Genomic DNA, 13,344 nt, shown 5'->3' on the forward strand with positions numbered 1-13,344 from the left:
TTTAATTGTTACCGAACCAAATAGCGTTTCTATCAAAAGCGATGAAATTCAAAATAATGAACTCAGTCGGGTATTGACAGGATATAAAAAGAACTTTGGAGATTATTCCCTTTTCAATCACAATTTGCAAAATAAGACAATGCATTGTTAATTGATTCGCACTTCATATTGCACTTTGAAGGATAAACTCCTAAACAAGAAAGGAAAGTTGGTTTTGTTTTTAAGCTGTATTTTGGAGATCATCCGTAACTTGGACGTTTAAACACTTTCTGTGTTCTACGTGCAATTCCAAGAAAGACTGACCACTAGAGACGGGTAATGGGGTTATTGTAGGTGATTGGTACAGAAATATTGCAAACCTCTCATTCTGCTTTGAAAACATACATCCTATACCTATTGCAGCTCACACTCAAAATTGAAGCTATTGGACAAATATATGTATACCCATTTAGGAAATTATGAGATATACATTTATTAAGAAAAGAAAACAAACACTATTCGCCTGCCAAGAAAGGTAATAAGCTTGTAAGGGCAAGCGAGGTTATCACCCTCAGATAATTAAAACCACGTTCATATCACACTACTCAATACAAAAGAAACTCCAATGATGAAGGAAGAAAGAAAAAAAAGAAAAAAGAGGAAAAAGACAAGAAGAAGACAGCAAATAAATCAGGGAAATGCCTTGAATAGAATGACAACCTGGAACAGGCCTTACATCAAAATTACTCACGAGATTAAAGAAACGTTTTTACCCGTGACTTGAAAGCCGGAAGACTAGGCACATTTTTCACACCCTCGGGCAAAATATTCCAAACATGGGGACCATAATGGCGAATCACAAAAGGTGCCCGAGTAGTACTCCTAAACTCATGAGTTAAGTTATCAGCTTTTCTTGTATTATGATCATGATGGTCTCTATTAAAAGTGAAAAGATTTTCAAAAGCAGGGGTGAGCAGACGATTCAAATATTTATACGAGAAAATCGCAACTTGGTAATCTCGAATTTGGGATACATCCATTAACTTATTCTTTTTAAAATGCTCATGAGCAGGAACATCATCAGAATCATAAAATTCCGATAACAATTTTACAGCTCTATTCTGAAGTTTTTGTACTCTTTTGAAACATGTTACAAAATTATTTGCATGGAAGAAGAGGAGAAAGGAAGTATGAAGGAAGCAGAGGAGAGTAAGCTGTTTCCATCGATTGTTGATGAGACGAGATGCTTCTAAGAGAAGAAACTGTCTATAATCGGTAGATGTGGGATCAACTTAAACATAAGAGCACAATTTATAGGCTGCGCCCACGAACGAAGTAGTAACTGGAAACGAGGATCTGGGTGATATTCCCCTTTGTTGCATCAAATTATCCATGTTTTCCACTAGTTGACTACTATTTCAATGTGGTTTCAACTTAATTCCAAAACAAAAACGCTTATTATCCTTGAGCCCTCCTCAAAACAATAGATATTGTGACACATCAGAGGAAGTTTAAAGGCCCTCAAATGCCATGAAAATCACGAAAAACTTATTATATATAAAACTTAAAAATTTATCACATAAGTTTTTACATTTTTTGGGTCTTCCTCTCACTCAGTCTCGTCAAAATTGAACAAAGACTTGCTGTGTCCGATTGAAAAGAAGAAAACTACTAGAAAAACTTGCCGTTGGTAGGAGTTGAACACAAGCACCTTTGGCAATCAACAGAAGCTTCTACCTAGAGCCCAAACAGCCACTAGGAAGTTTGTCAAACGCACTTTATATAGACTATCGTCCAAGACGAATAAATTAATAAAATGATATAATATTTAAAACAGATCATTCTTGGCAGTAGAAAAACATACAGAAATATACGACCAGAATCCATCACTGTGCGTTCGCCATTCTCCGTCAACCATAACAAAAAGCCAGTGGACTTAGACTATAAACATGACTGTTGTCGAACTTATTACTTAGTCAGTCTAATAAACTAACAAAAATTTTTTGAAAAGAAAGGATATTTCAATGGTAAAGGTATCTATGCATTCCCTTACCGTTGAAATGTCCTTTGTTTTCAAACATGTTTTTGGGCGGCCAAAACTTCAAAGGAAAACCAAGAAATTTTAATTCGGGTGTGGATTGGCAATCGGTAAAACGGTAATCAGCGGTGGATAGTCAAAATTTGACTGGGAGAAAGAGAAACAGGAGAATTCAACGAATTTTAGACACCATGGATGTAGCAGTAGCTGCAACCTATTTAAGAGCGAATCTCGGTCAATAGCAAAGTAAGATAAAGAAATATGTTTTATGAAAAGTATTTTATGCAAAAAATGACCTGATGCGTATTCCGGACCCCTATTACCCATATTAATGTAACTCTTAAGCACGAAAACGAAAACTCTTAAGCACGTTCTGAAAATGTAGATGCCGATACTTAAAATTTGTAATTTGGTTCACTTAAATTAACTCAAAATATAATAAATGAAAAACAGACAGCAAAAAAAAAAAAGAAAAAAAAATCAAACTTCTCTGAAGACTTCTTCATAGTGTTCTATAGCCTAATTCTATTCACCATGTTGGTTCCCAAGGGTTGTTTCACAGGGACTTGCGATGAATGCAGGAGACTTTTTAAGAATGTTCTGCTTTTAACTAGCATCGAAATTTCTAACTTGGTGTTGAACGCAGCTACCCGTGGAGCCGCAAATTCTCCTTCGATTTCTAATGGCAATGTTTTGCCCAGCCCGTACAATTCCGCTCAAATCACAAATAGAGCCAAATTACAGGGGCAATTTAAAAAAAAGCCCAAAATTTTTATTTTTCATTAATTTTCTCTAACAGCTTTTCAACATAACATCCATCAAGGTCGATGCACTTCTACAGGCGGTGCTTTAAACCTTTTAGACCGTTTTTGAAGAAATCTGTAGATGCCTTTATTAGCCAATATTTTGCCGCGTTTTTAATTTTTCAGTTTTATTAAAATAGACGCCTTTCAACAGTTGTTTGAGTCTCAGGAACAAAAAATGGTCAGATGGGTCTAGATTCGAGCTATAAGAATCTGGGCTAGATTCGGGCTATAATGTCGCAGAAATTCTCACCAAATCCTCTCTCACCTTCTTTTGTATCGCGTGGAGGGTGGAGCGTTCGTATGGTTGGAGCGTTGCTATGATGGAAGAGGATCAACAAAGGAGCTTTAATGAACGCTTTTTAGCTAATTCTGCTCTCAATTTCCTCAAAACTTCTATATTGTGATTGCTGCTTCAGTAAAAGTTTTTCCACCTTCTAAAAAGTCTACAATACAACCGCTACAGAGTTCCAGAAAGTGGTTCCCATTACTTGAATGACATAAATTCCATGTATGTCACGAATGCAACTTGTATAGGATTGCAGTATACATTTTTCAAAGAAGTACTTTTAAATTTTCCCATTGAAACTTGCCTATACCAAAGCATACGAAATAAAATTTCATTTTCTTCTTTTTAAGGATTAAGTTAGTTTTGTTGCAAGATGAAAATCTTTAATTTTACTCATCTGAGAACAAACGAAGAAAGATCCTGAGGTGTTTGAAAGGATAAAGTAGAAGGTTGTCAACCAAAAATAGTGCTCTATGAGCGCTCAGCTATATAAGCATAAACGCTTGCTATATATCTTATCGATACTTGATTTTTTTTTTGTTGCAGCCCCCCCGACCAAATTCTTGGGTACGCCCCTGTGTAGGGCACAATGAATTTTTTTTTCAAGTTAAACACAAAGTGAGTAAAAGAAAAGAGAAACAGTATATGCTGGTGGGATGAGACAACAACAACAAGTAAAGTATTTGATAAATTTGTCAGAGTCGTTAATTCACTAACTAAAACATAAATAAGATTTGATTCATCATTCAACATTTTTTAAACGTAATAATCGCTACTATTATGTAAAAAAAATATAGTATTTGGCCTCAGGCTACATGCCCATGTTAGGAGGAGGATTTTGTTCAATTGCGACGGTGGAGATGATATGTGGGTATATGCGGAAATATTATGTGGGTATATAAGGATAATATATGGAAAGAACTTGAAAGTTCACAAATTTGCCAAAGACTTTAGTTGTTGCTATTGTCTCATTCCGGCATAACTAGGAGGATTGGGGACATTAGGGGGGGGGGGGGTATTCAGTTGGGACGTTAGCGATTATTATATGTGCAGAGAATACTGAATGGAAAATCCGGTCTCATACCAGCAAAACTTTGGGCGTCCAACCTTTCTCACCGCTTTTTGGGCTATTTAGTAGAGATGTCAAAAGAAAAGTAGAATGTTTAACAGCTTTGATTACAGGAAGTGCTCAAACAGTCATGAGTCTTTTTCGTTAAGCACGGCAGTGAGAACACCTGATAATATTTGCAGAATACGTAGATATTTGCAAAATATAAAACTGTAAATATTTGCATAAGTACTCTATAAATATTTGAAACAAACACTATAATACTAGAAAAAAATGACACTTTTTCAGGCGATCTTCGAGCGTCATTCCTTAGAAGATGGCAAATATCTTACTTAGGTTGTACTTATACACATATCAAAAGCATACAAGGTACAATTTTAAAAACTAGACCAGAAGTTGAACCATCCATAACTTTATTCTGTACAGCTATCATCCCCAGGAAATATAATGTCTTTGTTTACGCATTTTCTTAGTTATTAAAAAAAAAACACAAAAACTAGTATACAATGGCGTCAATTCATGGAAATTTAGGTACTGGTGGGGGCGGGGGAATTTGCTATTTTTTTACGAAAATACAATAAAAGACATTTTCAATGAAAATACACCCAGAAAAGTTATTTTTCAACATCTAGGCTGTGGGAGGTCTAGGTGAGAGTAAATCCCCCCCCCCACCGTTGACACCTCTCAGAGTTTATTAAATAAAAATGGTTTATGAAAAATTACCTTTTTGAATCGTTTGAAGTTCACTCTTTTTTCATTTCCTGATATAGCATTTGTCGTCGGGCGATATAACTTCTGTCGAATTAGCCTTTCTTCTACCACTATAGCAACTTCATTTTGGGGTTCATCGTTCTCCTTCTTAATATCCTGTTCCTTAAAAATAAAAAGGGCATGATTTCAGTATAATTAATCCAAAATAAGATTAGCACTATTGGTGAACGAACCTCCTTCAGTATCATCATTAACTAATAACAGAATATTTACAAACAAATTCATAGAAAAAATTCTTTTGAAACAAGTGTCCACGGATCAAAAAGATTTAAACATTTAGTATTTTATCTAAACAAAAGAGGGGCGATATGAATTAGCGATATTTATATCAGAGAGATAAGAGCGGGAATTTAAAGTGCCCAAACCCTATAGGCAAGTGTGTATTCTCCTGATGAGCCCTTGTGTTGGGTGATCGCCTTTGAATTATTTGTCTTATTTATTTATTTTCTTTTAATATTCGGTATATGACGACTTACTTACGACACGACTGCCTTTCCATAGATTATTCTTTGCGGTTGATTGTGTATGGCTATGCTGTTTGACCTATGTAATTGGATGGATAAGCAAGGTTAAGGCCCTGTTCAAGTACTGATCTATTTAAATTACTAAAGTAGGAAAACAGTCTTCTTTTCTCCTTCTGTCTTTTTTTTCATGGTGTGGATTTGTTTCTGTGTTTTTGTTGTTGCACTAGTGATTTCTTTTTTTTTTTCAATACATATATATATATATATATATATATATATATATATATATATGTATATATGTATATATATATATATATATATATATATATATATATATATATATATATATATATATATATATATATATATATATATATATATATATATATATATATATATATATATATATATATATATATAGATATATATATATATATATATTTATAATGTTCCTAGGTAATTACCAAGCTCACAACAGCAAATTAAAAAAAATAAATTAGCTCACCTTTATCTGAACTCTGCCTACAGACTCTCCCAGAGTTTCAATACTTCTGATTTGTGTAAAATTACTAGCACTAGTAGGGATACCCTCAGTTAGATGCTGTGTATCAAAACTTAAGCGTTTGCTCAAAGGTTGACCTGCATTTTCATCATCTGAGGTCGGTTCTGTTTTGATGTCAGATAGGAGGCGTTTTTCAGCACCAGTTGAATATACACCAGCAAACGAAGAGGTTGAGGCTTCAAAATGTGGCCGTTTAGGAGATGGAACATTATCAGGTGAACGCCGTCTTAAAGAAAAACAAAGAAATGCACGATGAAAAAATATAGTACATCAGAATATCAATTTTCGTAGAAACTTCTGGTAGTTGTGTTGTAACAACAAAGCTAGAAAAGACCATCTATAGCAAACCGGGAAGCGCAACGGAATGGCGCAAATTGAAAGGGGGAAGGGAGGTATTCCCCCAAGAATTTCTTACTCTTTATATTTTAAAAATACGTTTTTCGTTATTTTCATTTTTTGGTACCAAATGGCTTTTTTGTAACTTCAACTGAAAATGAAAATAATTAGGATGAATTTGCACCTCTAATTTTTTACAATATATTTTGCCCCCTCCCCCAGTTGAAATCAGAAGCTTCAAAAAATCACTCTCTTCTATGATTTTATAGCAATATAAGTTTAGAAGATTTATTAAGAACCGAGTATCTTTCTCTTCCTGCTGATAAAGAGCAAGGGGCGGATGAAACCTAGCGCTGATATTTGGTTAACTTCAATATTTTAGCTGACATCAGACCCTATTCATATAGGATTTACCTGATTTGCCAGTTCAGACTAATTAAGATAGAAAATTTTCACCAGATAGTTGAATTACTATGCAGCTATTTTCTATACAACTAAGGGGTAATAGTGAAGATATCTGATTTTCTAGTCTTTACAGTAACATAAGTTAAAAAGTTTTTTTGAGATCCATTTTTCTTTTTCTTAAGGCTAATAAAGGGCTAAAATACATAGTTCATGGTCTTTGGGCACTCGATTTGCACATAACCATGTATCATAATTTCTTCATCCGCCACTTGCCTTTTATTACCCATAAGGGACGGCTCTCAAGAAATAAATGACCTTATTGTCCCCCCCCCCCGCTTGTCTATTATTAGCCTTAATGGAAAGACACCGGGGTCTTTATAAAATCGTTTAATCTTACTAAGTTACAAGTCAATTCTTTAGATTGACGATTTCTACTTGACCATGAAGTATTCATTTTCATCCTTCATTACCGTTTATAAATAATTTTTTTTTTTAAAATAAAAATATTATCTACCTACCATTTTTTATGATAGTTATATCATAACAACATAAAAATCATAAGTTTAAACTATCAATTATAAAAATATAATTTTGAAAGATTTTTGTAGACCCAGGTACCATTCCACTAGCCCTTATAATGGGCAAGGTACAGTTGACAAGTTTAAGCATTTATTAACATCCTACTATTAAAACATCTAAAGCCAAACTGGCCAGCCATAATCAAACAGAAAGAGAAAAATCTAAAAAAAAAACTATTTTTTTATTTTATCCAGTTGCTTTTATGCGGTCATGAGAGTTACTGAAATTTCTTGTACCTACGCTGTGGTGAATTATAGAGTAATAACTGTGTATATATTGTTTTTTTTATTGTTCTTAATTATAGATTTTATATTTTGATTTTAGATTTTATTTTTTCTCTTTTTAAAGCTGAAGGTGCCTAGTTTTATGCAGGTAAAATATATGTCGTATTCATGGTCTATTTTTTCTTCCTACTGGCAATAGACCCGTTGTTTTTCTCTTATTTTGTTCTTTTAATTTTTTTTTCTCGCTTTGTCTAGACCCTAATATCATTCGATTAGCAAGCATAGTTTTCCAAGGCTCTGAATTCTTCACTGTGTTTTACAGGTTAAGCCGTTTAATAGGGCAGGCTTAGTTTTACAAGGCTCTGATTTCGTCACTGTGTTTTACAGGTTAAGCTGTTTAATAGGGCAAGGTTAGTTTTCCGAGGCTATGACTCTTCACTGTGTTTTACAGGTTAAGCCGTTTAATAGGGCAAGCTTAGTTTTCCAAGGCTCTGAACTAGTCAGCTACAATAGTGAAGATCTCTTTAAAAAAAAACTTCCCACCATTTTACAAAGAAATTGTCAATTTTCATTACCAAATTAAATACTTTTAAGTAATAGAAACAGGATGATTGGCCCCCAGCCCCCCATTGCACTTCCTGGCTGAAGGGCCAAGAAACGGAGATCAGCACCGCCGGTAGGGACTGTAAAGTCTAATGCCGTATCCTTAACCTTTTTTTTAATAGAAAGAGGGACAATTTGGGTCTACTGGTTTGTCTTAAATACCCACTACAATGTTACAAAGTGTAAGGAATTATTCCATAAAAACAATATTTTCACTCCTAAATTGTAAAAAACTAAGAACTTTAAAAAAAGCTGTCGAAATCAATTTGAATTCTTGTGTCAAGGAAGGAATTTCAAAATGGGTTGCAGCAAGAAACTTTTCAAAGGATACCCAAAATTGTATTAAAATATGTTAGATATTTCATTAATATACGTATGAAGTGGTATAATCTTTTGCGTTTTACAAGTCACTCACACACAACATCCAATGCCATCATTGTTTCGTTTACGTAAAATCTTAATTAAACTCAATAACCATTTTTATAAGACAAATATTCTAGTAAACCAACTTCCATGATTTATAACCAGTTTGTTACTTATTTTATCAATTTGAGGGAGCTGATTAGCCATTCTTCAAATACTTTTATTTTGCAAATTTTTTCAAAAAACTGTGCAATTATTGTTCTTTTTGCCATTGTTATTATTCTAAATCCTTTATTGGAAATACATACAGCCAATACTAAAAATCTAAAACAGCTTCAACAGAACCCTCGTAAGGCTACAAAGTAACAATGAATATATGCGTTGGTAATAAATAATAACATTTTAAATGTCCTAATATGCAGTAATATCTTCATTAAAATGACCTGGTTAGAAATAGATCTAAGGAAAAAGCGGTCAAATACATAGGGAGTCAAGGTGTTGAGCCACCAAAAGTCTCATGTTATATTTTTCTTGGGGGGGCATATCCCTCTCTCCCTTTACGCCACCCATGTAAGGCTGCATGGTTGGGAAATCAGCCGATGCCTCTAGTCATGCTTGTAGCTTTTCAAATGTCAACTTCCATCTAAATTCGAAATTAATTGGGTTAAGGTTTTTGCTTCCTATGTACAAAGTTTCATTTCACAAGACCTAGGATGTGGAACTGAACTATTATTAAGGATTTGTTCATACTTTCATTCCGAATTGGCAAATAATAAAAAATTTGTACTTTATTTGCCCCGAGTAGGTAAAAAGGGTTAACAAATTTCGCGGAAAAATAGCATCAAATATTGAATAATACTAATGACAATTGGCTTCTAGAACATAACCTCATAGCTAGCAGTATGCCATCAGTAACAATAAGAACTCTAGGTCTGTCACTGTTTCAATTACCCTTTCAAAATAGAATGCCGTTTGCTCTTATACTTTACCTTATTCCATGCCCATGTCCCAACTTCATCTAATTGTTCTATGTTCTAACTTGTCTCATGTTAGTTCATTAGTTAATTTTTATTTTAAACTATTCTTCATTAGTTACTTGAAGGTAGCCTCTCACATATGACGCCAGCGCAGTTATATTTACGTTTATACATCGGTTTAATCCAATATCGTTCCAGAGGACGCGTTTATTTTTTAACCTCCTTCTTCCACCACAAAAACAGACAATTATAAAAAGCCTATTAAAACATATGCGTTTTTATTTCTTGGTGGCTATTGAAAGACTCGTTTGCGAAGTGAGGCCTTTCTGAAACAAAATCCTGGGCCTGGATGGATCTTTACAAGTGCTTAATTTAGTATCAAGTCTTTATTTTATTTGACACATACCTTTTCGTCATCGTAGTTTGGTTCGGGTCGTGTATTGTCTCATCCCCAAGCCGTGACACACTTCCAAAAACAATACTGTCCTGCATCGATGCTTGTGTTACTTTACCTGAAAGATACAAAAAAGAAAAACACTATAGTTTCTGATATTAACAGCTCTTCACAAAAACCTGCAGACTCCCATCATTTTCGAGGAAAGTAAATTCAGCAGTGCAGAGAAGACAAATCCACAGAGAAACAGTGGGACTACTTGTAAAAGATCCTGTGACTAAAAGACTTGTCGTCTTTTTACTGGCTTAAATTTTGAAACAGACGAACAAATCAGGTGGGATGTGACTTTTTCATTCTTTTCACTGGCCTAAAAGTGGCGAAAAAAGGACCAGCCAAGTTTTTAAAAGGGGCAATTATACGGCTTTGTTTTCTAACATAGGTTTAAAGAAAAATTTTGTTCACACAAATAATTTTCAGGCATAAACCAATGAAACTGAAGTACGCTTCTTACCGTAAAATTATAGTAAAGTAATCTCTCATTTTCGTTTTGGTAAATTTCCACATAAGGTAAGATACTCTCGGATAACCTTGAACAAAAGGTATTTTATACAGGCTGTAGATGAAATTATTTTTTCAGTAACGATAAACTCTGACTAAAGATAATGCATTCCTGATAGTCCATGTAGATAAGAGTATTGCTATTGCTGATTAGAATTACAGCTATACTGTCGGCTAAATTACCAACCGTCTTAGTTCTTGCATGTGATAGTAACTGGTCGTGGCCGTGGAAATTATTAGCCAACTTTTTTCTACATAGGCTGATAAGCTTTGTTCCGTTTTTAGTCAAACTACGGTCAATATCTTCGGTCATTTCTCGACCAAATGGTTAAGCCTCTTTGCTCATGCATATCAGAGGCAATATTATATCACTACCTATAGTAATGACCATAACACTCCCATGTTTTTTTTTTCCACAGAAAATTCATAGGGGAGGGGTCTTATTGGAAATCGGAAGCCTTGGTGTCGTTTTTAAGAGTCAAAAATGATCGGAGGGCATCTCACCCCTCATACCCTTTTTGCCCAAAGGCATCCAATAGAGTTTCGAGATTGCCATTTCGTTAAAAAATAGCTGAAAGATCAGGTAACAAAAACTCTAGGGTCGACACAGCCCCCCAGGGCCCAAGGGTAGGCATTGCAAATTATGCCCTGGGATTACATATAGTTTTTATGGAAGGGATAATCTTATAAACTTCAGAGGTGGATCATTTGATTGAAAATTAAAAGTTCTAGTTCACTTTTTAAGAGTTAAAATAGATCGTAGGGCAACTAACCTCGCCCCACGTCCTTTACTCCCCAAACCCACCCGATAAAATATTGAGATAGCCATGTTGCTGAAAATAGTTCAAACATCAAATAACAAAAAGCCTGGTGTTGACACAACACACCAAACCCCGGGGGCAAGTGTTTTAAATTATGCACGGGGGCATATAAGGTTTTTATGTAAGGGTTGGTCGTATAAACTTCGGAGGTGGCTTATTTGATTGGGAATTTAAAGATCTAGTTACCTTTGAATGAGTCAACAATAATCGGAGGGCATCTCCCCCCTGAACAGACACACAAACACACCTTCTTTTCCCCAAATGCAGCCGATGAGAATAATGATACACCCAGTTTGCTTCAGATAATCCATTGATTATTTGATCTCAATGATCTTAAATGATTAGAAAATGACAGTTCTAATTACTTTCTTAAGAGTAAAAAGTTATCTGATGGTAACTAGCCCCCCTTCCTTTCCCCTAATGCGTTCAAACGAAGTATTTATATAGCTATTTTGTTCAAAATAGACCGAAGAACAAGCCCCCAGAATCTGGGGGCAAGTGTTGTAAATTGTGCCCCAGTGGCATACAAGGTTTTTATTATGGAAGGCATGTCGTATAAACTTCGGAGAGAGCTTGTTCGATTATAAATCGGAATTTTTAGTGCCCGTTTTAGGAGTCAAAAGTGATCGGAGGGCAACTAGTCCACCTTCCTTTTCCCCAAATGTATCAAATCAAAATTTTGAAACAGCCATTAGTTCAAAATAGTTTAAACGTCAAATAACAAAAACTTATACCTTTTTAAGAATCATCAAGTGATCGGAGGTCATCTACCCCCCCCCCCTATAACCCTATAATATCTACAACCCAGCTTTTCTCAAATGCATCCGATCAAAATTTTGAGATAGCAGTTTTGTTTGAAATAGTCCAACGAAAAGATAACAAAAACTTCGGGGTCAACATAACCCCACCAGAGCCCGGGGGAAGGGTTGCAATTTAGGCCCCGGGGGTATTTGAGGCTTTTGTGGAAGGATTTGTTGTATAAACTTCGGAGGGGACTCAAAAGATCCGAAACTGAAAATTCTAGTTCCCTTTTGAAGAGACAAAAGTGATCCGATGGCAACTGGCCTCCTCCCAGCATCCCTTAGCCCATAAGGCTCAAATGGTCGTACAAACTTCGGAGGGAGCTCATTCGATTGGAAATTAGAAGTTATAATTACCTTTATAAGAGTTAAAAGTTACCCGAGAGCATCTATTCCCCCCCCCTAAATGTTTGATTCAAAAGAGTTTAAAGATTAATCAAACAGTTCGTGGTAACTAACTGTAGTAAGGAGCGACACGGCTCAATAGTAACCAAAACTCTAAAAAAATTGAACTTTGATATCAATAGCTACATCAAAAGAATCGTATTTTAATGCTGATTTTAAATATATAAGTTTCATCAAGTTTAGTCTTACCCATCAAAAGTTACGAGCCTGAGAAAATCTGCCTTATTTAGGAAAATAGGGGGAAACACCCCCTAAAAGTCGTAGGATCTTAACGAAAATGACACCATCAGATTCAGCGTATCAGAGAACCATACTGTAGAAGTTTCAAGCTCCTATCTACAAAAATGTGGAATTTTGTATTTTTTGCCAAATCACGGGTGCGTGTTTATTTGTTTCTTTTTTTTTTTTTTCCCCCAGGGGTCATCGTATCGACCAAGTTATCCTATAATGCCACAAGAGGGCTCATTCTAACGGAAATGAAAAGTTCTAGTGCCCTTTTTAAGGGACCAAAAAAATTGGAGAGCATCTAGGCCCCCTCCCACGCTCATTTTTTCCCAAAGTCAACGGATCAAAATTTAGAGATAGCCATTTTGTTCAGCATAGTCGAAAATCATAATAACTATGATTAGACATAATAACTATGTCTTTGGGGATGACTTACTCCCCCACAATCCCTGGGGGAGGGGCTCCAAGTTAAAAACTTTGACCATTGTTTACATATAGTAATGGTTATTGGGAAGTGTACAGACGTTTTCAGGGGGATTTTATTTTGTTTGGGGTGGGGCTGAGGAGAGGGGGCTATGTTGGAGGATCTTTCCTTGGAGGAATCTGTCATGGGGGAAGAAAAATTCAATGACAAGGCCGCAGGATTCTCTAGCATTACTATAAGAAAATAATGAAAAAT

General features: G+C 35.1%; 1 protein-coding gene across 1 annotated transcript in view; it reads right to left on the bottom strand.

The window, feature by feature from the left end:
• The window catches only part of LOC136036465 (nibrin-like), a 36,864-nt gene that overhangs the window by 1,512 nt on the left and 22,008 nt on the right, over positions 1–13,344 (bottom strand). The window contains exons 6-8 of the mRNA XM_065718715.1: positions 9,869–9,974; positions 5,919–6,201; positions 4,902–5,051 (exon numbers count right to left, since the gene is read on the bottom strand). Of these exons, the coding sequence (XP_065574787.1) occupies positions 4,902–5,051; positions 5,919–6,201; positions 9,869–9,974 (539 nt within the window). The remainder of the gene's footprint in view (positions 1–4,901; positions 5,052–5,918; positions 6,202–9,868; positions 9,975–13,344) is intronic.

The sequence above is a fragment of the Artemia franciscana genome, chromosome 15, assembly GCF_032884065.1.
Source record: "Artemia franciscana chromosome 15, ASM3288406v1, whole genome shotgun sequence".
NCBI lineage: Eukaryota > Metazoa > Arthropoda > Branchiopoda > Anostraca > Artemiidae > Artemia > Artemia franciscana.